This window comes from Salvelinus namaycush, chromosome 21 (assembly GCF_016432855.1).
Source record: "Salvelinus namaycush isolate Seneca chromosome 21, SaNama_1.0, whole genome shotgun sequence".
Classification (NCBI taxonomy): Eukaryota; Metazoa; Chordata; class Actinopteri; order Salmoniformes; family Salmonidae; genus Salvelinus; species Salvelinus namaycush.
Genome location: NC_052327.1, coordinates 23,360,621 through 23,388,424, shown reverse-complemented (window position 1 = coordinate 23,388,424; position 27,804 = coordinate 23,360,621). Strand labels below are relative to the sequence as shown.

The window sequence follows — 27,804 nt, the reverse complement described above, 5'->3', positions numbered from 1 at the left end:
TTGATAGATGTTGTGATAGATGTTGATGTTTTGATAGAAACCCTCCAAAAACGAATTCATAAACCTTTTTATTTTCCATATGTAGGCTACTAGGAAAATAAGTGTTTGTTTCTTGGGCTTCAGGAATGTGACCGAAAAAGTGACTCAGGCCTTTAATAAAAATAAACAATTTAACAGTTTGAAAGAATAGGGGGATATCGGTGAATAAATGCCGTGGTCAAGGCTATGACGGCGCCAGTGCAATGAGCGGAGCTTACTCAAGTGGTCAAAGCACATATCAGACTGATAGCCTAATCCTTTTTAGGTAGGCCTAGTTCTTTATGAGTTTTAGTTTATAAAACGATCAGTTCGCAGAAGCGACAGTTACAGGGATGTAAAAACAGCTTGATTGCCATAGCAACATCAGGTAAACTGGGTTGTGCTTCAAATACAGCGTCTCATTCTCCTTAATTGCCGGCCTCAACACGTTACAGAAAGAGATTACATGTATAGGAAACTCTGGGGACAGGTCGTCTGGATTCTGGACAGCCATTAAATTGGCAGATGCAAACAGATTATATTTAGCGGACAACAGTTCTTGAGGGCTTGAACAAAAAAAGCGGTTTGTGATTTCGTGCATAGGCTACTGGTGAATCGGCGTTTGAGTTGTGTGGTTGCAGTATCAACAGTCTATGCTATATCTTAGCATGCATCATGAAAGACTACCTTTACATTGTGCGCAGTGCAATGGACATATAATGCACAATGTCTCAGGAAAGACTGTCTGGGTCGACAACACTCAGTTTAGAAAACAGTTAGGCCCCTACAGGCCATGGGGAAAACATTTGCACACAAACAAGGAGGACTTCAGCAGACCAGGTAGAGTATCTCAAGTTGGATTTAATTTGATTGAATTTACCTTGAATATTGCAGGCCATTTGCTATTAGCCACACAAAACAATAGTTCAACAATAGTGGCTGAATTTATCTTCAAGCGACTACTTTTTTCCATATTGTTAGGTTATTTGATATTTATAATATTTTTTTGGTATAAGAATTACATATCAAATTAGCATGCAGTTGCATCGAATATTTATTTTACAATCTGCAATGTTTGAATTTCCAACTTTAATTAGCCTACTGAACAAGTAATTATATTATTGCCACGAGCCCACAGTCTAAAAATGGCCGCATTGCGAGACAGTTTCGTGAAATGTTAGGCATAACATTAGAAAATTTTGACCAAATAGGCCTACCAATAAACATATATCCATTAGCTAAAGCAAGTATATACGTGCACTGGCAACACAGAAAGCCCATCATCCATTCAATTTCAGCACCATGGACAGCGATTGGTGGTCTATACGGGCCTAACTTCGACCTCGCAGGATTCCAGAGAAACTGCGTTATGCCAGTGGTGTGTGTGTGTGTGTCTCAGGCTACATGGTTCTTAGGCTATTTCATGAAATGGCACGCAATGGATTTGTAATGGACCTATAGCAGATGGAAACTTCATTGCTCTGATCTCCTGTGTCTGTCACTAGTGAGCGCAGTGGAGGGAATGTTCCTGATAATGCCACTGCGCCGCTAAAACACTTATTTCAATTAACTTTCCACTCGGCAAAGCAACCAACCATCAGACGGGAATACTGTATTACCAGTTATTCTATTAATAAATAGTGTATAATTCTCTCCCACCACGATGGAAATGAAACACCTTGACAAGAGTGATTTATTGAATCCCCTATGCAGAACTAGAGGAGTTACATTATGTAGCCCACCGCTGATTTAAACTGTAATTATCCGCCAACTATTATCCACCTCCCTAATGTTCTCCAAGGTATAGGCTAATAGCCATACCCCACATGCTAAATTGATGGTGACATTTTATATCACAATTAAAATGTGCAGTAGTAGAGGTGTGAAAAGCACTCCACTGTGCAACAAATCTAAGTAGTAGTCAGATCAGTTGTTGTCAGTCATAAACATCTTGAGAAAAGAGTAGCCCTGTTAGATATCTGTCACTATACCATATGGCATAAACATGACCACAGTGAGCCACACATGTCAAGCTTAATCCTCAGCTTTACTCATCCTCACAGGTAGAGATTCACACCCATTCATTATGACAGATGATGTGTCTGGGCTAGTTTGTCTGGGAAGAGTGGAGGTGTATTCTTACTCTACTGACCATACTGCTGTACTGTACTGTACTACAGGAAACGGAGGGCAGAGCACGCCGCCATCCACATCGTCAGTGCTATAGTGGAGCGCGTCAAGAGCTTCAAGTTCCTCGATGTCCACATCACTAAGGAATGGTCCACACACACCAACACAGTAGTGTTGGCTGAAAGCCTCCAACACAGGAGGCTGAAAAGATGTGGCATGGGCCCTCAGATCCTCAAACAGTTCTACAGCTGCACCATTGAGAGCATCTTGACTGGCTGCATCATCGCATGGTAGGCAACTGCTTGGCATCCTACCGCAAGGCGCTACAGAGGGTAGTGGGGATGGCCCAATACATCACAGGGGCTAAGCTCCCTGCCATCCTTCTATACCAGGCGGTGTCAGGGGAAGGCCCTAAAAATTGTCACCCAAGTCACAGACTGTTCTTTCTGCTCCCGCATGGCAAGTGGTACTGATGCACCAAGTCTAGAACCAACAGGACCCTGAGCTTCTACCTCCAAGACTACTAAATAGCTAACCGGACCACCTGCATTGACCCTCTTTGCACTAACTCTTTTGACTCATCACATACACTGCTGCAACTGTTTATTATCTATCATTATCTAGTATAGTCACTTTACCCCTACCTATATGTACATATCTACCTCAATTACCTTGTACCGCTGCACCGCGACTCGTGTATACAGCCAAGTTATCATTACTCATTGTGTATTTATTCCTTGTGTTATTTTATTTTTTTCCTGAATTTTTGGAAGGGCCCGTAAGTAAGCATTTCACTGTTAGTCTACACCTATTGTTTACGAAGCATGTGACAAATACAATTGTATTTTATTTGACAGTGCAGTACAGAGCTCTGATCCATTACGGACTCACTGATGTCAGTCTCTGGACTAGGGATGTGCTGTAGACGAGGAGGAGCCTCTACACCACTGCAGTCTAACTGAGATTTAATGTCCTTCTTCTCTTCTCTCTCTCTCAGTGTCTGCATAACGCCACCAGCCTGGGACCCGCTTGATCCTTCTGCAGAGTCTGAAGGGACTCACCTGATCCCCAGCCCCAGGATGCCCAACATCAAGACCAGCCACTGAGCCCCCAGTGTGACCAGCCCAGCCGGCCACCCACCCCGATGCCACCATGCCTATCATCAGCAATGCAAACCACGACTTCAGCAACCTCTCGGCCAGCGATGATAGCAGCCTCGATGCCATCTTCACCCAGATCCCCGAGACGGAGACGGTCAAGGGTGTCTACTACCAGAGGGCCCAGTTCATCAGACGACCAGAGGACCTACTGTCAGTGGACCACGGTCTACTAGCGGTCATCAACGTGGGAGGCAACCGCTACACTTTTCCCTGGAGCACGCTGGAGCAGTTTCCCTTGACCCGGCTGGGACGGCTCTGTGGCCTCAGCAGCCCAGAGGAGATTGCCGGAGTGTGTGACGACTACGACGAGACACGGCGAGAGTTCTTTTTTGACCGCAGCCCCTCGGCCTTCCGCGTCATCCTCAACTTCCTGGCAGCGGGGAAGCTGCGCATGCTGAGGGAGATGTGCGTGCTGTCACTACATGATGAGCTGCTCTACTGGGGCGTAGAGATGACCTACATGGAGCGCTGCTGCAAGAGGAAGATGTGCACGCGCATCGAGGAGATGAAGGAACACGAGCGGCAGGAGGAAGAGCAAAGGCAGAGACACGCCATGCTGCGCCCCCCAGTTGAGGAGACACGCTATCGCAAGTTCATGAACCAGCTGAGGGATATGGTTGAGAATCCCCAGTCTGGCCTGCCAGGAAAGATCTTTGCCTGCCTGTCGGTGGTGATGGTAGCAGTGACCGTCATCAGCCTGTGTATCAGCACCATGCCGGACCTCAGGGAGGAGGAGGACAGGGTGAGTGAGGCCAACCTTAACAATGACCGCCATAGTGCCATTAAGGCTGTAGCTTTAGAAATATCCACCAAGGTAACATTTGTCACCCTCACTGGAGTGTGTCTCGTTTATTTGTGTGTGTGTGTGTTTGTGTGTGTGTGTTTGGGGCCTCCTCGACAGGTTAGTTTTCCTTGGACTCAGATTGATAATGACTAGTGATTAAGGACATTGCTTAAAGCCACAGTGATTCATCCTCACATCAGATTTATTCTGAAAGACAGAGAGTGTCCATTAACAACAATGATCAATATGCTGGCCATAGCACAAACAGGGCATGAACAAGCTCCGAAATTACTTCTCACTTTATTACCCTGCACCCAATGTCAGGTGTGTGTGTGTGCGTACGTGTGTGTATGCATGCGTGTGTGTGTGCAGTATGTGTATAGTTTTTGTCGTGTTTGTGTGTGTTTCAACTGATTCATATTCTTCTCAGTTGGCTGCATACAGTATAATGCAGCTAAATTGGTCTTTCAGTCACTGACCATCAAAAGTTGCATGCAGGACATGCTTTCCTTCACGCACACACATTGACACACACTCTCCCTCTCACACACACATTGACACACACTCTCCCTCTCACACACACTTTGACACACACTCTCCCTCTCACACACACATTGACACACACTCTCCCTCTCACACACACATTGACACATGCTCTCCCGCACGCACGCACACACACACACACACGCATGTGCACACACACACACACAAAAGCTCTCTCTCTCACACACACACGCACGGACTGGGATATGTTCTGGGTTGCCTCTGAGAATAACATTGACGTATACACTGACACGGTGACTGAGTTCATCAGGAAGTGTATAGGGGATGTTGGCAGGGAGTCCAGACAATCACGGATTACAAGTGGAAAACCAGCCACGTCGCGGACACCGACGTCTTGCACCCGGAAAGGCTAAACACCTACTTCGCCTGCTATTGAGGATAACACAGTACCAACAACGCGGGCCGCTTCCGAGGACTGTGGGCTCTTGTTCTCTGTGGCTGACTTGAGGAAGACGTTTAAGCGTGTTAACCCTTGCAAGGCTGCTGGCCCAGACAGCATCCCTAGCCGCGTCCTCAGAGCATGTGCAAACCATCTGGCTGGAGTGTTTACGGACATATTCAATCTCTCCCTATCCCAGTCTACTTGCTTCAAGATGTCCACCATTGTTCCTGTCACTCAGAAAGCGAAGGTAACTGAACTAAATGACCATCGCCTCGTAGCACTCACTTCTGTCAACATGAAGTGCTTTGAGAGACTAGTTAAAGATCATATCACCTTGTCGTGACTTTACTTTCATTAATCTGATGACTGTTATTTATCGTATCAACTAACTATGTTTAATTGTTACCTGATTAAATTAATCATGTAACAATTAACTCATTAGGAATCTGGGGCACCACAAGAGCGGTTCTTTAAAGAGTTACCATCTCCCGAATTAAACTAAAAAGGTCTTTACCTATCACATCCATCAAACAGTCAAGGTATTAAATCATAACCTCTTATCATATCATTCTGAACAGTCGTAATCTTCTAGGATCTGCAAAATCCCCATACTTACTCATGATTCAGTACACAAATTGGTTTAATTATTTATTTACTAGCTAACTAAATAATAACACACAATAAACATACACCCATAATACTTGAGAAATAGGTCCCTAATGGACTGACAACATATGGCGGCTTCTTACACAGAAAATTAAGAGGGAGGAAAGAGAGAGAAAAAAGGATACTTATCGTTGATACATTTTAGAACTATTCCCACAGTAATCATATACTTTGCACACGAACCGCCGCCCGTTTTAAGTAAGAAATCATGAATGTATTTAACGTTAAGTGTGAATGCCTTCGTTCGCCGTTTATCTCTGTCGGAACCAGCCCTCCTTAGGAAGGTTGTTGGCCTTTCAGCAGCAAGCTTGTATGGCTCCGAATGTCCGAAAGGGGTCTCCCCTTTTCTACTGTTGTTCACTCTGGAAGATAGCTAGCCAGCCGTGTCGACGGTTCCCATTGGTGATGAGCGTAGTAAGATACTGTGATTTAAGAAGAGTAATACAGTAGGATGATTTGAAGAGTAGTAGGATGGTCCAACTTAGATTCGCTTTTCTAGATATTTGACTTAGAACAGCTGATCAGCCGTACCAGTGATTGTCTGGTCTAATGTTAATCTCTATTGGCAATCCTTTTATACACTCTGGCCAAAGGGGACGTCTCCGTCAGTCTGACACGCTCTCTGACCTCACTCGGGGCGCGCTACTTACTATGCACAGTTTTTAAGGGATAGATTCTCTTATGGCTCCTAAAATCACATTCCTATCTTAACATAAATACTTTCTACGTTTTTCATATTTCATGTACAGTATTTCCTTTATAACCTTTTTTAAAGACATCACAAAATAAAAACCAATATGGCATTATTTTTCTTTAGATCCCCTCTGAACATTCCCCACATTCTTATGTTAGAAATATTGTTCCAGTATTCACTTTTTGAACGTGTTAGAGTTTCAGCGGGAACAGCCATTCCTTTGGATCATACTGGAGGGGAAAGAGAGGGCCTGGCTACTGTCATCCACCGCCAAGCTGATCTGACCCATCCTGATCCTCACAGGACAGTCATTACAGTCCTCCTCTGGTGGGTTCAATCTTGGAAGGATTCTGCAAGTTGCAACCTACCATAAAAATGACCACGGGATGTCCTGGTTTCTGGATCATCGTAGCAGTCCCCCTCTGGTGGTTTACCCTGGTAGGATTTCTGCAAGCTGCAGACCCCCACAAGAATGGCCACGGGTTGTCCAGGCTGGTGGATCTAGGCAGTAACTTAGACAGACGTTAATAACACACACCATTAACATTGGGGCGGCATTGGGGATGCAGTTAGCCTAGTGGTTAGAGCGTTGGGCCAGTAACCAAAAGGTTGTTAGATCGAATCCCTGAGCTGACAAGGTAAATATCTGTCATTCTGCCCTGAACAAGGCAGTTAACCCACTGTTCCTAGGCCATCATTGTAAACAATTACTTGTTCTTATCTGACTTGCCTAGTTAAATAAAGGTTAAATATTTTTTTTTTAATAAAAGTGTATTTACAAAATGCATCATTACATTTCTTCCCCAAATGAGTGGCATTGTGACACTAACTGGCGGTTGTATGGGGAACTTGTTTGTGGCTCTGTCACTTCCTAAGTAAAAACAAACACACACCTTAATCATCTAAATTGACAATATTCTATATACAGTACCAGTCAGAAGTTTGGACAAACCTACTCATTCAAGGGTTTTTCTTTATTTGTACTATGTTCTACATTGTAGAATAATAGTAAAGACATCAAAACTATGAATTTACACATATGGAATCATGTAGTAACCAAAAAAAGTGTATATATATTTTATATTTGAGATTCTTCAAAGTAGCCTGCACTTGAAGAAACTTTCAAAGTTCTTGAAATGTTCCGTATTGACTGACCTTCACGTCTTAAAGTAATGATGGACTGTCATTTCTTTTTGCTTATTTGAGCTGTTCTTGCCATAATATGGACTTCGCCATTTACCAAATAGGGCTATCTTCTGTATACCACACCTACCTTGTCAAAACACATCTGATTGTCTCAAACGTATTAAGGAGTAAAGAAATTCCACAAAGTGTCACGCCCTGACCTTAGATATCTCTGATTTTCTATATGTTTTGGTTAGGTCAGGGTGTGACTAGGGTGGGTACGCTAGTTTTGTATGTCTAGGGTTTTTGTATGTCTATGTTGGCCTGATATTGTTCCCAATCAGAGACAGCTGTTTATTGTTGTCTCTGATTGGGGATCATATTTAGGAAGCCATTTTCCTCGTTTGTGTTGTGGGATCTTGTCTACGTATAGTTGCCTTTGTGCATACCAGTAGCGTCACGTTTCGTTTGTTCTTTATTTGTTTTGTTTGGGTGAGTTTCGATTTATTTAAAATATGTGGAACTCTACTCACGCTGCGCCTTGGTCTCATCTTTACGACGATCGTGACACAAATTAACTTTTAAGATGGCACACCTGTTAATTGAAATGCATTCCAGGTGACTACCTCATGCAGCTGGTTGAGAGAATGCCAAGAGTACAAAGTTGTCAAGGCAAAGGGTGGCTACTTTGAAGATTCTCATATATTTGGATTTTTTTAACACTTTTTGGGTTACTACATGAATTCATATGTGTTATTTCATAGTTGATGTCTTCACTATTATTCTACAATGTAGAAAATAGCAAAAATAAAGAAAAACCCTTGAATGAGTAGGTGTGTCCAAACTTTTGACTGGATCTGTACATCCACGGTCTTGGCTAAATGACTCTATCGTGGCATTTTGTCTAATGTCATATCTAGGGTGATCCTACTTAGCAGTGTGTTGCTTAGGGCACTATCCTAAGTTGATAACTACATGATAACTCTACAGCTGTAAGGCACTAGCTTCGGACAGTCTATAGGGATGACCTATGGACCTCTGGTGATTAATGTAGCTGTAGAGTCAATTTCCAACTTTACCAAGGCTGGTATTTTGCCCTCAAGTGATCCTAGTATAAATCCTCATTAAATATTGTTGTACGTGTGTGTTTATGCTTACACAAGCGCACATGCCAAGAGAAAGAAAACCAGTTATCCTGGTAGGCTGCAACCTGTAATGAACACGAGGGGAGACAAAGAGCTGGTTTCAAGTGCAGGGCGTAGCAGGTGTTAATTGCAAAGGACCACAGGAGGAGGCAGGTAGCTGGGTCCAGGGGCAGGCAGAAGGTCATACACAGGGGGTCCAAAAGGGCAACAGTACAAGCAGGGAAAAGGATAGTAACGCAGTCCGGGAGATCAGGCAATAGGTAGATAACAGAAAAGCCGATAGGCTAAAGTACAGGCAGGGAATAGGCAAAAACTATCAAACACAGGAGGAGTAACTCACGGGAAACCCAGCACTCAGATGTGACACAGATGTGTCACAAAACAAACAATACCCCACAGTGATGGGGTGCAATGAAGTGAACTAAATAGTGTGTGATAATGACATACAGGTGTGTGAACAGGTGATTAGAATTCAGGTGATTGGGATCTGGAGAGTGAGCCACGTTCAGGGGATCTAGGGGTTTGAGAGTGTGAGCTGTAAAGTGAGCTGCGTTCAGGGAATCTATGTGTTTGATGGTGTGAGTTGGAAGCAGATGTTACAAACCCGTTCAGAATGAGTCTGACTTCATCAGATAATTTCTGTGTCAATGACCGCGTGTCAGTAAGAATCGTTGCCGACCTCAAGCCATATACCAAGGGGACCTGTAGTGGTTTTACTACAAGTCAATGTGTCTTACACCATTGTAGTGGCGATAGATATGAAGGAGTCTATTTCATAGTTATGTTATCCACGACGGAATTACTCTGTAAGCACTGAACCAGTCGTAGGCGGTGTGATCATGGTTCATGACTTCTAATAACTTTCCTCCTGAATGGAGGGTTCTATTTATTAGCGGCATGTGTGTTAACCTTTTCACACGTGAGTTCCAAATATCTCTAACGGTCGCCCCAGCGTGAGTTGTTTATGCACGTGATGTCAGAATGCACTCACTGTTCCAAAATGTGATTATTACGCAACAGGACAGTCAACACGCTGCCTGCTAATTATCTATAGGCTATGTTTCAACATGTCAATTTCAAATTATTTTCTAACAAGTTGTATTTTCTAACAACAGTTTGAATTGAGGTGTGTTCTGCCTCATTAATTCTCATAGAATTAGTCAATTTCAGCGTTGCGGACATTTTATGTTTGAGGCTTTACTGAGCCGGATAAACTTCTCTCTTCCAGGAGAACCCACAGCACTTCACTCATGTTTGTGCAGATCAAGTATGCATATATTTGCGCAGTCTTGCAAGAATTGGAAAATTTTCTTGCTGGCGCTCGCTTTGCCTTCCTTGTTGTTTTTCTTACACATAATAACTTTGGACATGTGTGCGTTCCTAGTCTGTATATCGTGTTGTCATTTCTACTGTAGGCCAATACAGTATGTATGTATGGAGTATAATGTATTTACAGTTTTATTCACGTTTTCAATTACTGGTGACAAATAATGCATTCCGATTATTGCATATATTGTAATGGACAACTATGATGTGTGTAAAATACTTTTCTGAAGGTTGTACTGATTATAATGAGTTAAGCTATTTGCCAGCTATGTGTGGCGCCATGTTTATTGACATTATACAATGCATTCTGGGTGTCACGTAGTCTTCCAGACCAAAGATGTTATAATGAGGTGAAGGAATGGTTCACTCATCTTTCGGGGAAGTGAACCATTCCTTCACTTACCCGAATGAAGGGAAGTGGATGATTGTAGACGACACAACCCTGTAGTATGATCTAAAATAAGGACGCGCGACAACGAGGTTCTAGCTCCAGCCTGTTTATTAACCTAACCCTCGCATGTCCTACATAGGTACAGATACCCCCAAGGGACATCCTACTACATCTTCCCCTCTCCCATGAACAAGAACTCAACATGCATAACCACTGAAGCATAACTGAAATGCAATTTGGAAACCAGTATTATTCTCTAACATGCTACTTCCCATCCTGAGACAGTATGAAAGCATTAAATCACACAGTATGAACATTAACTTAGGTACAGTCTCTTTTTGCTGGGTATGGTCCCCCAACAGTATGTTTTCTCTTCACGTAACATAGTCTTTCAGCCACTCTGGTGGCTTCACATCCCTTTTTGGGCACGCTTGTGGCTCTGTGAGCATTCTCTCTCCTTCACCCTCTTTTTGTGCATTTTCTGTGGCCTCAGTCTGTGTTTTGTTCCTTCGTACCTCTTCTGAGCCTGTGTCCACCACATAGGAGTGTGGGGCATCCGCTTTCCTCAGCACTATTGCTGGTGTCTTTGAGTTTGTAATCCACACACGTTGACCTTCGGTCAGCTCTGGCCTCTCCTTAGCACGGTGTCTCCGATTAAAGTCTCCAGTTTGAGTTTGTTTCAGCCGTTTGTCCCTCTTAGCGAAGGCCTTCCTGTTAGGCCATCGGGGTTTAAGCTGAGCCGGCGAGACAGGCAATGGGGAACGCAGCCTCCTGCCCATCAGGAGCTCGGTAGGCGACGGCCCATGATGCAGTGGTGTAACTCTGTAAGCTAACAGAGCCCTGTATGGATCCTTGTTCTTTTTCAGCAGTCCCTTGACTGTTTTCACAGCTCTCTCTGCCTCACCATTACTCTGTACATGGTAGGGGCTACTGGTCACATGTATGAAGTCATATTCTGCGGCAAAAGCAGAAAAGGAGCTCACAGAGAACTGGGGAGCGTTATCTGTTGCATGTGACCCCATGACCAGTCATTCTCTTTGGCTAGTAAGTCTCTCAGGGGTTTGGTTGTATCTGAGAACTGTGGGAGGAACTTACCCACATATGTGGCCATGCCTAAGAAGGTCCTGACTTCAGCCACATTCTGGGGTTTGGGCATATCTGTGATGGCGCTGATCTTCTCTGGGTCCGGCTCTATTCCAGCTGCACTGATTTTGTGTCCCAAGAACAAGACCTCTGATTGTGCAAAAGTGCATTTTTCATTGAGTGTCAGGCCAGTCTCCTGGAGTCGGGTCAGAACTGCTGTGAGCCTTACATCATATTCTGCTCTGTCCCTTCCGCACACGAGCACATCGTCCGCGTGGACTATGACGCCACTCAGCCCATCCAACAGCTGGGACGTCTTTGGAAATGCTCAGGACCGGAAGCGATTCCAAATGGCAAAACATTAAAACAGTAACGGCCAAACGGTGTTATAAACGTTGTGAGTGCCCTACTCTCTGATGACCGCGGTATCTGCCAGAAACCTGAGCGGGCATCCAGCTTTGTGAAGACTTGTGAGCCATCCAACTGAGCCAGTGACTGCTCCACTGATGGTAAGATGTGTCTCTCTCTGCAGAGTGCCTCATTCAATTTAGTCATGTCCACACAGATCCTTATTTCCCCATTGGCTTTTGGGACCACCACCATCCCTGCACACCAGTCTGTGGGACTCTCTATTTTAGACACCGCCCCAATTTCTTCCATCCTCCCCAACTCTTCCTTTACTCTGGCCAATAAAGGGATAGGCCCCCGGCGGGGGGTGGTAAGGGCATAGGGGACAGCATCCTCTTTCAGGCAGATTTTGTAGTCACCTTCTATCCTTCCTAGACCAGAAAACACTTTTGGGAATTTATTTTTGATAACCTCACCTGGGTCCTCCAGTTCGCTCACTCTCTCAATGAGTTGCAATGCTTCAATTGCTGGCAGTCCCAGCAACGGTCTGGCTAGAGTGTCAATGACGAAGACAGCCTGGATGGCACTTTTGTCTTTACTCTCCAGTTTAATCACCAAGTGCCCTACCACTGGTAAAATCTTATTACTGGGCCCGTACAGTTTTTTGTTTGTAGAGAGCAAAGGGCCATCTCTGCTATAGCTATACAGCCTAGTTGGGATAGCTGTCACTGCTGCCCCAGTGTCTAGTTTAAATGACACAACCTCCCCATTGAGTTTAACTTCTTGTCAATACGGGGGCGCTGTTTCCACTTTGGAAAAAATCGTGCCCAAATGAAACGGTCTCGTACTCTGTTCTAGATCATACAATATGCATATTATTATTACTATTGGATAGAAAACACTCTGAAGTTTCTAAAACTGTTTGAATTATATCTGTGAGTAAAACAGAACTCATTTGGCAGCAAACTTCCATACAGGAAGTGAAAAATCTGAAAACGAGGCTCTGTGTCAGGGCCTGCCTATTCAACTGGCTTTTATTTATCGATCTGTATGCACTTCATACGCCTTCCACTAGATGTCAACAGGCAGTGGAAGGTGGAATGGGGTGTCTAGCTTGATCTGAGGCCGAACAAGAGCTTTTGGAGTGACAGGTCCGGTATTTTCTTTGTCTTCGACGGCGCGAGAGGGACCTCGACATTGTCTTCTGAAAAGCGTTCGGTATACACGGCGAATATCTCCGGCTCTGATTTTATTTGATACATATGATAATAACATCATAAAGTAGGTTTTTTCAACCGAGTTTTATCAGTTTATTCAACGTTTATTGGGACTTTTGGAGTTTTCCGTTCTTTGCGCCAAGAGAGGATGGGAATGTTAGCAACCTTGGCTAGCATTGTGGCGCGAATTCGACAGAAGAAATGGACATTCTAAAACCAAACAACGATTTATTCTGGAAATAGGACTCCTTGCACAACATTCTGATGGAAGCTCAGCAAAGGTAAGACACAATTTATGATGTTATTTCGTATTTCTGTGGAATATGTTCACTCCAAGAATATGTGAGCGCTGTCTCACAATAATGCTTTTTGTATGTTGTAGTAAAGTTATTTAAAAAAATCGAACACAGCGGTTGCATTAAGAACCAGTGTATCTTTCATTTGCCATACAACAAGTATTTTTATGTAAAGTTTATGATGAGTTCTTTGGTCAGATTAGGTGAGTGTCCAAAATAGCTCCGGAGATTCTGGTGAATCGTTGCTACGTATTCACAATGTATAACCAGGATTTGTAGCTATAAATATGCACATTTTCGAACAAAACATAAATGTATTGTATAACATGATGTTATAAGACTGTCATCTGATGAAGTTGTCCAAAGGTTAGTGATTAATTTTATATCTTTTGCTGGTTTTTGCGAAAGCTACCTTTGCGGTGAATAAATGCGTTTGTGTTTGGCTATTGTGGTAAGCTAATATAATTCTATATTGTGTTTTCGCTGTAAAACACTTAAAAAATCGGAAATATTGGCTGGATTCACAAGATGTTTATCTTTCATTTGCTGTACACCATGTATTTTTCATAAATGTTTTATGATGAGTATTTATGTATTTCACGTTGCTCTCTGTAATTATTCTGGCTGCTTTGGTGCTATTTTTGATGGTGGCTGCAATGTAAAACTATGATTTATACCTCAAATATGCACATTTTCGAACCAAAAAAAATCGGAAATGATGGCTGGATTCACAAGATGTTTATCTTTCATTTGCTGTATTGGACTTGTGATTTCATGAAAATTATATTATATGATATCCCTGTCCCGTTAGGCTAGGCTATGCTAGTCAGCTTTTTTGATGAGGAGGATCCCGGATCCGGGAGGGTGATGAAGTAGAGGTTTTAATGTCTGAATGCCAGCCAGCATTGTTTTCCTTTACTTCTCCCAGAAAGATGCTGTCCTGATGTACCTCTTCTGAGACCTCATGCATTTGCTTTAATCGACAGACAGCTGAAAAGTGTCCTCTCCTGTGACATTTCCTGCATTCCGCATCCTTTGCTGGGTAATCTTTCCATCTGTGGAAAGGGGATTTCCCACATTTGCGAGAAACACTTGAACTAGCTACTGGTGCTGTCTGTGATTGTTTTCTCCACGTCCGTCTCTGTTCTCCTCCGTTTTTTTAGCTCTGTATGAAAATGTATGTATTTCCTCACTCTCTTCGTTCTGCAAGGAGCTGCTGTCGCGCAGTATCGTCTGCTGTCTTTTTACTGTCTCCCTCTGCCTAACCTGGTTTACCGCTTTGGACAAGGTAAGCTGGGAATCCAACTGTAACTTTTCACAAAGTGATATATTTCTTATTCCGACTACAATCCGATCTCGGATCAGCTCTTCCCTGAGCGCGCCAAACTGACAATGTTCTGCTAGTTTGTGAACAGCTGTGATAAAACTGTCGGTGGTTTCACCCTGCTCCTGTTTGCGAATATTAAACCTAGCTCTCTCAAAAATAATGTTGTGTCTCCCTACAAAATGCGTTTCAAAACAGTCTTTAACGGCACTGTAGTTAAGTTTCTCTTCCTCGGTCAACGTTGAAGCATTTAATAAATCCTCGGCTTCATCACCCATAGAGTAGATCAGTGTATTAACTTGAAATGCCTCATTTTTCACGTTTAAGCCTGATGCTTTTCGGCCAGTTTTGAATGTCCATACAAACAAAATTCTCCGGGGGACTAATGCGAAATCCGTCAGCACTAGCCACTGGCCTGTCCGTGTTTGCGCCAGAGCCGGTTGAACTTGGAGTCGCAAACCCTGAAATCCCGCCAGCTTCTTCCTCTTGCAACATGTTGCTTAGCAGTAACTTAGTCCTTGCTCGTTAGCTAGCAAAATAATGATATGCGCTGTTTTATCTCCAACACTGTGCCCTCCCTGCTTTGAAACAGCCTGAATGTATGATTTACTTGGCACGTCCTTCACGTTTATGTGAATTTTAAAACCACTTCTGACACCATGTAGTATGATCTAAAATAAGGACGCGCGACAACGAGGTTCTAGCTCCAGCCTGTTTATTAACCTAACCCTCGCATGTCCTACATAGGCACGGATACCCCCAAGGGACATCCTACTACACCCCCTTCTACATGCATACTGTCGTGTCTTTGGCATCATTACAAGTGAATACGGTTATTTTATCAAATCAGTTTGGCGTTGACATCATCGTATTTAGTTTTGGCTAAATCGAGTTGTTCCTGTAGCATCCGATTTTGTTCCTGTAGAAGACGATTTTGTTGAAGAGTTTGTGCTTGTTCATCGTCATACGTTTTTGCAATTACATTTAATTGTTCAGTTTTCAAACGCAGTTCCATAGCTATCAGAACTTTTTACTTTTCTGCATTTGTCATTGGCTTTCCAGTTCTCTCCACCTGTTCCTTTATGTCTACCGTTACCTGCTCGTGCTTCAGCTGTGCGCTGCGGTATTGGACCTATGCCAATCTCGGATGGCAAGACATCAGGGCTAGACTGGAGAGAACCTTTACGAGGCCTGCGCCCGATGTATGATTTTTGAGAGCTTTGTTTGGAATTTCTGCTGTTTTTCCACTAATGGCATAATTAGGGTTGGTATCGCTGCTGAGTTCAGAGATCAATCCATTTATGGGTGGAGGTTCACTAATTAGTGGGCGATTGGGGACTACCCCCCTTGCACATTATTAGAACATTTGAAAGGAAAAAGGTTTTTCCTAATTTTCCAAAGTTTGGTTTTGGGATATGTTGGAAGGTGCAAAGACGATTTGAATCTATTTATAGACATTAATGAACCATCAGTACTGTACCAGTAATGTGGGAGTTGGACGTGAATGAATTTGCAAAAGCAAATTGAATTAATTAATCAATGATAATGATTAATCATACCTGGATAGGCTATCTGGGAATTAAACTTTACTTAACCTGGGAAGTTGGTTCATCTAGGTTAATATTGCAAAGTTTAAAATATCTAATTTAATTGGAAGAAACTGGAAAGGTAAGTTCGACAATTTTACTTATTAAATTGAATGAGAAGATGATATCCAATCAATTGGGATTGTCTAGATTATCATAAACGTAACAAGTAGTTTAAATGTTAGTGTACATTCACTACTAGGTTCACTTCTTCCTAAGGCCTAAGCCATATGGGATTCCCGCTGGAGGCGGGACTTCCGTCAGTACAGGGGTTACTGAATGTGCTTTGCAAAAGCAAATTTGACTGATAAATCAAATTTTTATGATAAATCAAACCTGTATAGCCATTTGGGACTTAAACTTTAAATTAATCTGAGAGCGTTGCTTCATCTAGATTAATGTGAAAAGTTTAAATTGTCACATTGTAGAAAACCAATCAATTTGGATATTATTTAAAAGATCCACCTGAAAAGTAAATCTGGCAATTTCACTTGTTAGTTAAATTGAATGAGACATCAATATCCAATCAATTGATTGCCTGGATATCCACTTGTTGAACGTGATCCACGTTTGGGTGTCACCTAATTATTTTTTCAAGAAATGTACTGCCGATTCTTCACCACCAGGGGGTCACTGATCGCAGAAAGCTGAAATCAAACGGAAGTACAAAGGGCGGGACTTCCGTCGCGCAAAGCGAAGGAATTTCAACGTGACACAGGAAAATGAAAATGCTGTTTCCCTTTGTTAGCTTAGCATCTGGTGCAAGCTAATCCTACTTTGTACAGACATCTAACTTCCAAGCACAAAATAGGGTCCCCCTTCACCATGTAAAGGGGGTTTAGTAGTGACGTCTCACATTAACCCATTCGGCATACTTTGCTAGCATTATGTTGACCGGGGCGACACGGTACATAAATACAGATACGCCTGTGGCCTACCCACACTGGCTTAGCGCGGTAGGCGGACAGATAATGATTCCCTCTAATTTCTAACCTTACTGGCTCTATGCCCTTGATCTAGTAATTCATATTGAGCGACAGAAATCGTACCGTTTGGCCTAATGGACTAAATCTGGAATTTACAACTCAATGCTCTGACGCTATCGATACACGACCGGAGGCACTTACAAATAGCTTGTTCAAATGGAAACAAACACAACCAATATCTTTCTCTATTCGAAAACAATAGTCTGTTTGCACAATTCTGTTTGCACAATTGATATATATATAATTCAACAGCAAAGTCCAATTCTATCTTAGATTCCTCGCACGGGCATCATAATATGTCGTGTCTTTGGCATCATTAAAAGCGAAGATGTATTTTATCAAATCAATTCTCTGTAATTATTATTACGTGATTAAACTAATCATGTAAATGTAATTAACTAGAAAGTCATTCCAAACGTTGTAAATTGTTGGTCATCTGCACGAACCCAGGCTTTACTATAAATCATCCATACACCAATTGGCTTAATAATTTATTTACTAAGTAACTAAATAATCACAAAAATGTATAAACAAACATACAGTAGATATGGTTACAAGGAAATGATAGGGGAGGTTCTCTATTGGGCTAAGCCGATATGACGGCTTGGTGGACAAAGGGAAGTGGGTGTGGACTGAGAACATGCGGGAAAGACAAAAGGAATCACTACACAGTTGATAATTATATTAATTGAAATGCTAATCCTTTGCACATGAGAGCTCACTCATTCGGGAATAATTGCAATCAATATATACTTAGGACCAGTGTGTTGTCGTGATTTCTGTTGGAATCCGGTCCATCTGCGGAGAGTCAGTGTCTCTCTTTCTGCTTCCCTGAAAAGCAAGTATTTCGTGGTTAGAATGGATACTTCAGAGTACCATTCAGAAATGTTCTCATAGAATAGATGTTTCGGCGGTTGTCGGTATTCGCAATCCCAGATTTACATAATTTCTAGCTGCAAACTAGTAATTAGTATTTAAGATTTGCTCCTTTTCTGTCGGGATCGATAGTCTCAGATTTGAACCATTTCCACCCGTGTAGCCAATGCTCCACGTGGTATGGTTAGAAATTCAACAACCATTACAACCTTAGCTGACACTGAGGTTTTTGTGGTCTGAAGAGGATTTCCTCAGAAGGGTTTTTTATTCGTAACAATAGAAAAGGCGGTTCTATGACCCCAGATCATGTCTGTGCTCACGGGGGCGGGCCAATGAGTTAGTTCAACTGTAAAGGGAATACAATTCTCTCACATTAAAGGTTTAACATCACGTTACATCATTTCACAAATAGTTTTATCTTTACTCATTCATTTTATACAAGAATTAGATGAAAACCTCATAATTGAGGAATGTACACATTCAGAGATATAGTTATGTGTGTTTCCTGTCCTCTCTGAGGTCACCAAATGAAACACACTCGTCATACCCGTCCCTTAAGTGTCCATGGACCATTCCCACCTTCTCACAAGTGGACATTTTGTTTCAAATTCCCATTTTGGGGATTTAGGAGTTCGCCACCTGAAATCCTTTGTTCTCTCTGTGTTCTCTCTCTGCATGACCAGGGGGAGAGAGTCTCCGCCAGGAATTTATGACCTGAGATAACAGAACCTGGGTGCAGGAGATAGTGAGAGAGAGAGAGAGAGAGAGAGAGAGAGAGAAGCCACTATCTATACCCAGAAAGGGCCACATCATGACAATACTATAAAGAGACCAAACTCATCTTGTCTCCTCTTATTATCTTTGTTTGATGTGAAAAAAACAAGCATGGCGATGTGCACAAACTACCCATTCTCGGATTACTTTAGATTTCTAGAAAGTATTTTACTCAATTATTTCGATCAATGGTGAGCTCACCTGTGATGTGATTAATTATAAATAGTAATTGCTATTAGCTAATTCATATTGTAGTTTATGTCAGCCGAGAGTTATAAAAATATGACTGCTTGTGTTATGTCAATCTTTCCTCAGTTAGCGCTAGGACAAATGTAGCCTACATTTTTCCGGTTTGGATGATTGTGTTATGCATATTGTAGTTTATGTCAGCCGAGAGTTATAAAAATATGACTGCTTGTGTTATGTCAATCTTTCCTCAGTTAGCGCTAGAACAAATGTAGCCTACATTTTTCCGGTTTGGATGATTGTGTTATGCTGTGTTATGCTACTTCTGTGAATGTCTGAACATTGCATCCAAAAATAAACTGCTCACATTCTTGATATAACTTTGTAAGGACTGTGTTTGTGCAAAATGTTTCTGAAAAAACAGTGTGGCCAGCTCAAATGCTGATTGTTGAGTCATTCGAAACTGGACGTTCTAAATACACGTTCTAATCACACCGGTTTGATCGTATGCTACAGGGACCACTGTAGAATGATCACACCCATGTGTTGGTACGTGTGAAAAGGTTAACCATCAGAAGAGTGTTTTGGAGATTCCCTTCCACGTGTTGCAATCTGAGTGACTACTACCTCTGTCGCTGTTATCAAGGGCAATTTGTTCGGTCTCTAACCTTCTTACTGACTGTGGCCAGACTGACCGTTGCTGGCATTGGTACTGGTACCCAAGGGGACCAGCTATCCTACCAATTCATTCAGAAATGTTATCCTATCGGAACACATGATTAGAGCATTTTACTAGTTTCATTATAGTTGAGACTACGCATGGCAAGGAATGATTAATGTTACCATTTGTTTTTGGAGGTGGAAAGTCCACTGGACTTCTTTTACGACCAGTGTGGTACACATCAGTGATATCTCAGGTGTATTCTAAGGTTATCCCCGTTGAGGGACTTGTCGGCCCACTCCTCTCTGTTCTCGTGGGGAAATTTACAACTTGATTTGATTCCTGATCGGATGGCCTCGTACAGTGTTGCACGTAGTCTCGACCCCCCCCAACTGGCCTCGACGAGGCTCATCAAGGGTCTGGGCTAGTATTCCCCCCCTTTGTGCTAGTATTCCCCCCACCAGCGGTTGGTGTTGGTGTCCGAGGCACAAACAAAAAAGTTGAACCCTTTGTACGAGTTGTCAGCAGCCGCGTTGTTAGTAGATTGGCTGTAACCTTTCAACAAAATCTCCTGGTGTTTGTGCTTCAAAACGCTCAGTGGCTGTTGTGGCCTGCCAGTCACCACAGCGTCCACGTGTGGCAACCATTCCAGGACCTGCGAACTGAGACAAGGATATTTGTCTGTGATATCGACAGTGTTTCACCAGTGGGAGTCATCGGGTCAGTGGTGGGACTAACATCATTAGTTTCATAGAAAGGGGTTTCAGTGTCTCTCAAAGCAGAAAATGTATAATCGGAAGCAGAGTCCACTCTGTACGTTGATTCTTTGTTTCCTGAGACGGACGGGGCGCATGCGGATGTGTGTAAAGGACAAGAGAAGTTAATCTTAGCGACAGCATCGCATGACTCCAAGGAGGATGGAAGTTGCTCACTCACAGTGACTGCTGGCTTGAAATCATGAAAAGAATAGTCAATCAGGTTTGCTGATTGAATGTGACGAGATATCGTGGTATCTGTTTGAGTCAGATTCTGCACCAAGAGCTGTTGAAATGTCTGTTTCCCAAGGGGTCCTGTCGACAGATACTCCTTGTGGATGACTGTGTTGCAGCCAGAGGTAGTAGAAGACAGTGTGTTCAGTGGAAACGGCACAGTTACCTGTGACCACAATTGGTTGTTTTTTTAATCCATCAGTGGGATCAACCGATCCATCAAGTCTACTTCGAGTAGCAGGTGTTCAGTTTCAAGGCTGCTAACATACACAGGATGAACAAGCGATACGTCTTGGAACTGTAGTTTCAGCATGAATCACATTGTGAAAGGCGAGGTAGTCTGAGTGAAACCTTGAAGTGTAGTGTCGCATCGTTAAATTTTTAACCAACGTTTTGCTGGGTGCAAAGCCCTTTTGAGATCATTGAACAATGTTTTAGAGATGAGCGATATTGTCGAACAGGAAACAATTAGCGCATCACGGGTTAAGCAGTCCTCCAGGACTATTTCCAGGTATGGCCTCTTTGAGTTGCGTTTTGTGGTCATATTCCCCACAAAGTGGAGTGATTGTTCGCAACAACGTGATGTGCCATTTGTGTTCATGGTTAAAACAGATCGACTTATTGGAGTTTGAGTGGAATTAGCTATTTCGATGTTTACCTTGTGCGTCGCAACATTTGCATCTGAGTCTATAGTCAAAGCCCATTCAAAACCGCCATAAAAAAGCTAGACTACGGTTTGCAACTGCACATGGGGACAAAGATGGAGAAATTTCCTCTGGTCTGATGAAACAAAAATAGATCTGTTTGGCCATAATGACCATCGTTATGTTTGGAGGAAAAAGGGGGAGGCTTGCAAGCCGAAGAACACCATCCCAGCCGTGAAGCACGGGGGTGGCAGCATCATGTTGTGGGGGTGCTTTGCTGCAGGAGGGACTGGTGCACATCACAAAATAGATGGCATCCTGAGGAAGGAAAATTATGTGGATATATTGAAGCAACATCTCAAGACATCAGTCACGAAGTTAAATCTTGGTCGCAAATGGGTCTTCCAAATGGACAATGACCCCAAGCATACTTCCAAAGTTGTGGCAAAATGGCTTAAGGACAACAAAGTCAAGGTATTGGAGTGGACATCACAAAGCCCTGACCTCAATCCTATAGATCATTTGTGGGCAGAACTGAAAAAGCGTGTGCGAGCAAGGAGGCCAAGGAGGCAAGGAGCAAGGAATGGGCCAAAATTCACCCAACTTATTGTGGGAAGCTTGTGGAAGGCTACCCAAAACATTTGACTCAAGTTCAACAATTTAAAGGCAATGCTACCAAATACTAATTGAGTGCATGTAAACTTCTGACCCACTGGGAATGTGATGAAAGAAATCAAAGCTGAAATAAATCATTCTCTCTACTATTATTCTGACATTTCACATTCTTAAAATAAGGTGGTGATCCTAACTGACCTAAGACAGAGAATTTTTACTAGGATTAAATGTCAGAAATTGTGAAAAACTGAGTTTAAATGTATTTGGCTAAGGTGTATGTAAACTTTTGACTTCAGCTGTATATACACACAGTGCAATCGGAGAGTATTCAGACCCCTTCACTTTTTCCACATTTTGATAAGTAACAGCCTTATCCTAAAATGGATTTAATAAAAAATAAAAAATAATCATAAATCTTCACACAATACCCCATAATGACAAAGCAAAAACAGGTTTTTAGATTTTTTTGCAAAAGTATAAAACAAAAAAAAACTGATATCACATTTACATGACTATTCAGACACTTTACTCAGTGCTTTGATGAAGCACTTTTGGCAGCGATCTTCTTGGGTACAAGCTTAGCACTCCTGTGTTTGGGGAGATTCTCCCATTCTTCTCTGCAGATCCTCTCAAACTCTGTCAGGTTGGATGGGGAGCGTCGCTGTACAGCTATTTTCAGGGCTCTCCAGAGATGTTAGATTGGGCTCAAGTCCAGGCTCTGGCTTGTCCCAAAGCCACTCCTGCCTTGTCTTGTCTTTGTGCTTGTCCTGTTGAAAGGTGAACCTTTGCCCCAGTCTGAGGTCCTGAGAGCTCTGGAGCAGGTTTTCATCAAGGATGTCTCTGAACTTTTCTCCGGTCACTTTTCCCTCAATCCTGACTAGTCTCCCAGTCCCTGCCGCTGAAAAACATCCCCACAGCATGATTCTGCCACCACCATGTTTCGCCGTAGGGATGGTGCCAGGTTTCCTCCGGACGTGACGCTTTGCATTCAGGCCAAAGAGTTCAATCTTGGTTTCAGCAGACCAGATAATCTTGTTTCTAATGGTCTGAGAGTCCTTTAGGTGCCTTTTGGCAAACTCCAAGCGGTCTGTCATGTGCCTTTTACTGAGGAGTGGCTTCCGTCTGGCCACTCTACCATTAAGGCCTGATTAGTGGAGTGCTGCAGAGATGGTTGTCCTTGTGGAAGGTTCTCCCATCTACCCAGAGGAACTATGAAGCACTGTCATAGTGACCATCGGGTTCTTGGTCACATCCCTGACCAAGACCCTTTCCCCAGATTGATCATTTTGGCCGTGCGGCCAGCTCTAGGAAGAGTCTTGGTGGTACCAAACTTCTTACATTTAATAATGATGGAGGCCACTGTGTTCTTAGGGACTTTTAATGCTGCAGAATTTTTTTGGTACCCTTCCCTGGATTTGTGCCTCGACACAATTCCTTCGACCACATGGCTTGTTTTTTGCCTTTCCAGATCATGTCCAAGCAATTGAATTTACCACAAGTGGACTCCATTCAAGTTGTGGAAACATCTCAAGGATGATCAATTGAAACAGGATGCACCTGAGCTTATTTTTGAGTCTCATAGCAAATGGTCTGAATACTTATGTAAATGAGGTATTTCTGTTTTTTATAACATTATTGTGTATTGTGTGCAGATTGCTGAGGAAATAGTTGTATTTAATCCATTTTAGAATCAGGCTGTAACATAACAAAATGTGGAAAAAGTCAAGGAGACTGAATACTTTCCGAAGGCACTGTATATACTCCGGACTCTGACACTGCTCGTGCTAATATTTATATATTTCTTAATAGCTTTCTTTTACTTTTAGATTTGTGTGAATTGTTGTGAATTGTTAGATATTACTGCACTGTTGGAGCTAGGAACACAAGCATTTCGCTACACCTGCAATAACATCTGCTAAATATGTGTATGCGACCAATAAAATGGGATTTCATTTTGACACACACGCCACTCTAATGCCCCAGGAAGATTGCCTGTGGAGGTCTGTTCCCTAGCTTAGCGTGTGCTCCCATCTGTGTCTGCTCATAGCAGCAGGGAATAATAAAGTCAGCCCAGCGAGACCTCCCCAATGTCAGTCAACAGTGGGAGGTAATGAACTGGGCCCAGCCAGACCTCCCGAATATCAGTCAACAGTGGGAGGTAATGAACTGGGCCCAGCCAGACCTCCCCAATGTCAGTCAACAGTGGGAGGTAATGAACTGGGCCCAGCCAGACCTCCCCAATGTCAGTCAACAGTGGGAGGTAATGAACTGGGCCCAGCCAGACCTCCCCAATGTCAGACAACAGTGGGAGGTAATGAACTGGGCCCAGCCAGACCTCCCCAATGTCAGTCAACAGTGGGAGGTAATGAACTGGGCCCAGCCAGACCTCACCAATGTCAACTAACACACGCACTGCTAATAATGAACTCGCTGCATCGTAACCACAGTGTGTCAGCGGGTGATGACACACTGTGGTTTCCTCAGACACTGGAGCTCTATGGGCGAAACTATCACATCATCACAGCAGAAGTCACATTCACAATCATATCATAGTATTCTCTGGCAGTGTCCCCAGTATTGGACAGAGAGCGAGAGAGAGAGAAAGAGAGAATGTTCAAAGTGTGTGTGTGTGGTGTGTGTGCTTGTGTGCCAGCGGGTGTGACGTACTGTACACGTGAGTGAAGTTGTTTGCAGATCTTTTCCATATAGATAGACAAACAGTCTCATTTACATTTCCAATTGAGGGAAGCTAGAGAAGGTCCAGCAAGATTGGTCTTGCAGGAGCTGCAGGCATGTAATATTTAATTCACACAGTAGGGCTGTATGTCACTGTCTCTGGCTGGCATGGGCCAAACTACCCTATTCACTCAGGCATCTCTACTCTGTGTTAATGTGTGTGTGTGTGTGTGTGTGTGTGTGTGTGTGTGTGTGTGTGTGTGTGTGTGTGTGTGTGTGTGTGTGTGTGTGTGTGTGTGTGTGTGTGTGTGTGTGTGTGTGTGTGTGTGTGTGTGTGTGTGTGTGTGTGTGTGTGTGAGAGAGAGGGATAAAACCATACACAAAATTATTAATCATTTGACCAAATATTAAGGAAACCACATGGAAAATGTGGTAAGCAAGTAATGTCGAAAAAAAAGATTTTCACCAAGTCAAATTAATGTATTGTGTTAAGAGTTTTGATAATGCTTGCATCTAAACCAAAGTAGATACTTTTAAGTTTGTTATATCCATCATTTGGGGTCTCTATGAGCTTTAATATGAGTTCCTAAACCTAGCATGAAAGTGCATCCTTGTAGCTGTGTGGGCTAATATAGTCAAAATACCTTGGTAAGTTGAGCCCAGTGGAGGCTCCTCAGAGGAAGAAGGGGAGGACCATCCACCTCAGTAAATTTCATAAAAATACAAAGAGTGAAACATTTAAAAAGTTATCCTTTTTAGATAAAACTATACTAAATATATTCACATCACCAAATAATTGATTAAAAGACACTGTTTTGCAATGAAGGTCTACAGTAGCCTCAACAGCACTCTGTGTGGCAGCACCATGATGTAGCCAGAGGACAGCTAGCTTCTGTCCTCCTCTGGGTACATTGACTTCATTACAAAACCTAGGAGGCTCATGGTTCTCACCCCCTTCCATAGACTTACACAATAATTATGACAACTTCCGGAGGACATCCTCCAACCTATCAGGGCTCTTGCAGCATGAACTGACATGTTGTCCACCCAATCAAAGGATCAGAGAATGAATCTAGTACTGAAAACATAAGCTACAGCTAACTAGCACTGCAGTGCAAAAAATGTGAGTAGTGTATGTAAACTTCCGACTTTAACTGTAGCTAGAAAATGCAGCTAGCTAGTTTAGCCTACTCAAACACCCGGCTCAAACAGAGGAATGCTATGTTAGCTAGCTGACTATGACTATCCAACACTGGAACTCTTCCAAGTCAAGGTAAGCTTTTGGTTTATTAGTAAAACAGGGGCCCGCCGGTGTAACTGCTAAATTGATTATTGACTGTACACTGTATAACATGATTGTAGCGGGTTTACTAACGCATTAGTTCTATTTGCTATGTTGACTATGATGTTACTTTAGGTAATATGGTGACAACGATGTAGGCTGTGTGTAGCGTTCAGCTGTTATGATATGGTTTGGCTTGGAAAGGTTTTTTCACCTTGTGTTGTGCATTGAAGTCCACAAGTGAAGGGAAAAGATGAGAGGAGAAGAGCATGTAGATGCGAGAAGGAATACAACATGGCTGCTATGAAAGTGAACTGTGCTTACGTGTGATCCGGGGGGTATTCATTCCACCGATTCTGTTGAAAAACTTTTCTTAATTGGAAGGAAACGGAACAAAACGGGGATAGACATACCTGAATTTGGCCAATAGAAACTATCGTTTGTAACTGTTGGTCTAATGATTACACCCTAGATCAGCTAGATTCAGGCAAGAGTGTGCAAGGTGAATGTGTAACTGTCTTTCACCTCAACTTTCTCTCTCGACCTGTGTGCACCTACATTCATAGGCTAGGTTGTAGCAACCTCATGATGGGTATAGGGACAATTTGAGTATCATGTTGCAGTCTAAAGCTTTCGATGTAACTTTGAACTGGGTGAATGGAATATGAATGACAGTCATCTAGTATGCTGTCATAGAAATAAAACCATATTCATAAAACAATGATCGTCCTCCCTCATCTTAAAAGGCGCCGACCGCCACTGGTTGAGCCAATGGCCAAGTTGAGCCAATGGTTTAGCCAATGGCAAGTTGAGCAAATTGAAGTGTTTTCTCCTCAGGCGTAATGCAAGGCATTATCTCTGGGATATGAGGTAACAACAGGGCCTGACCTATATTAAGTGTTTAAAAAAAGTACAAAGTGTTAAAAGATGCTCAAAATTATTAAAAGACAAAAAAGCGATTGTGATTGTGTTGAATTGTGTTTGGGAAATAAAGATAGACATGGTTTGAAAAGGTAGTAGAAATATTTCATTCAGTACAGAAATGTGTAGGTGGCTTGACTTACCTTGTCCCGCGTCTCAACCTATACCAGGGGTGTCAAAGTCAAATGGACGGAGGGCCAAATAAAAAATTTAGCTACAAGCCGAGGGCCGGACTGTTCGAATGTTCATTGAAAAAATTTTAAATGACGCATATAGTCTAGTGAACCTAATTGAACCTACTGAAAACCTACGGCAATGGTGTTTCTGCTCAGACTCACATTTAAAAAGAGTTGCCTTTTTTCTGGGCAAACTTCGTCACAAACTTTAATCATGCAGTTTTTGATGAAATCCCCCTCCGTAAATGGCCGGGCTGATTTAGCGATCTCTTCTGCCAAAATAAAACTGGCCTTGACAGCAGCCTGGCCTTGTGATTTGGCTTTTTTGAACAGAGCCTGTCGAGATTTGAGGCCTCGTTTTAATTCCTCTGCCTTTTGTAGCCTTTGTTCCATGTCCATATTCTTGTTTTTGTCCGCGTGTTTCGTTTCATAATGTCGTCTCAGATTATACTCTTTCAGTACCGCCACACTTTCTCCACACAGAAGACACACAGGTTTTCCAGCTACCTCCGTGAACATATACTCCGACTCCCACCTTGTTTGAAACCCCCGGTTCTCAGTGTCCACCTTCCGTTTTGCCATTTTTGATGGGTATCTGAAAGTTAATTTTACTGTGATGCTGACGACTGCTGTGCCAATAAATATTGAAATGAAGCAGCCTACTGCTCGGTGCGTCACCGTTGCATTGTGGGAAATGTAGTATTGGTGCGTGTAAAAGATCTGCGGGCTGCCGGCTTGCTGCGGTCTGCGGGCCGGTTCTAATAATAAATCAAGATCAT

The 27,804-nt window shown here is 42.8% G+C and overlaps 1 protein-coding gene across 1 annotated transcript in view; it reads left to right on the top strand.

The window, feature by feature from the left end:
- The first annotated feature begins 3,300 nt into the window (after positions 1-3,300).
- kcng4a (potassium voltage-gated channel, subfamily G, member 4a) overlaps positions 3,301-27,804 on the top strand; it is a 92,816-nt gene continuing 68,312 nt past the window's right edge. The window contains exon 1 of the mRNA XM_039017427.1: positions 3,301-4,050. Within this exon, the coding sequence (XP_038873355.1) occupies positions 3,301-4,050 (750 nt within the window). The remainder of the gene's footprint in view (positions 4,051-27,804) is intronic.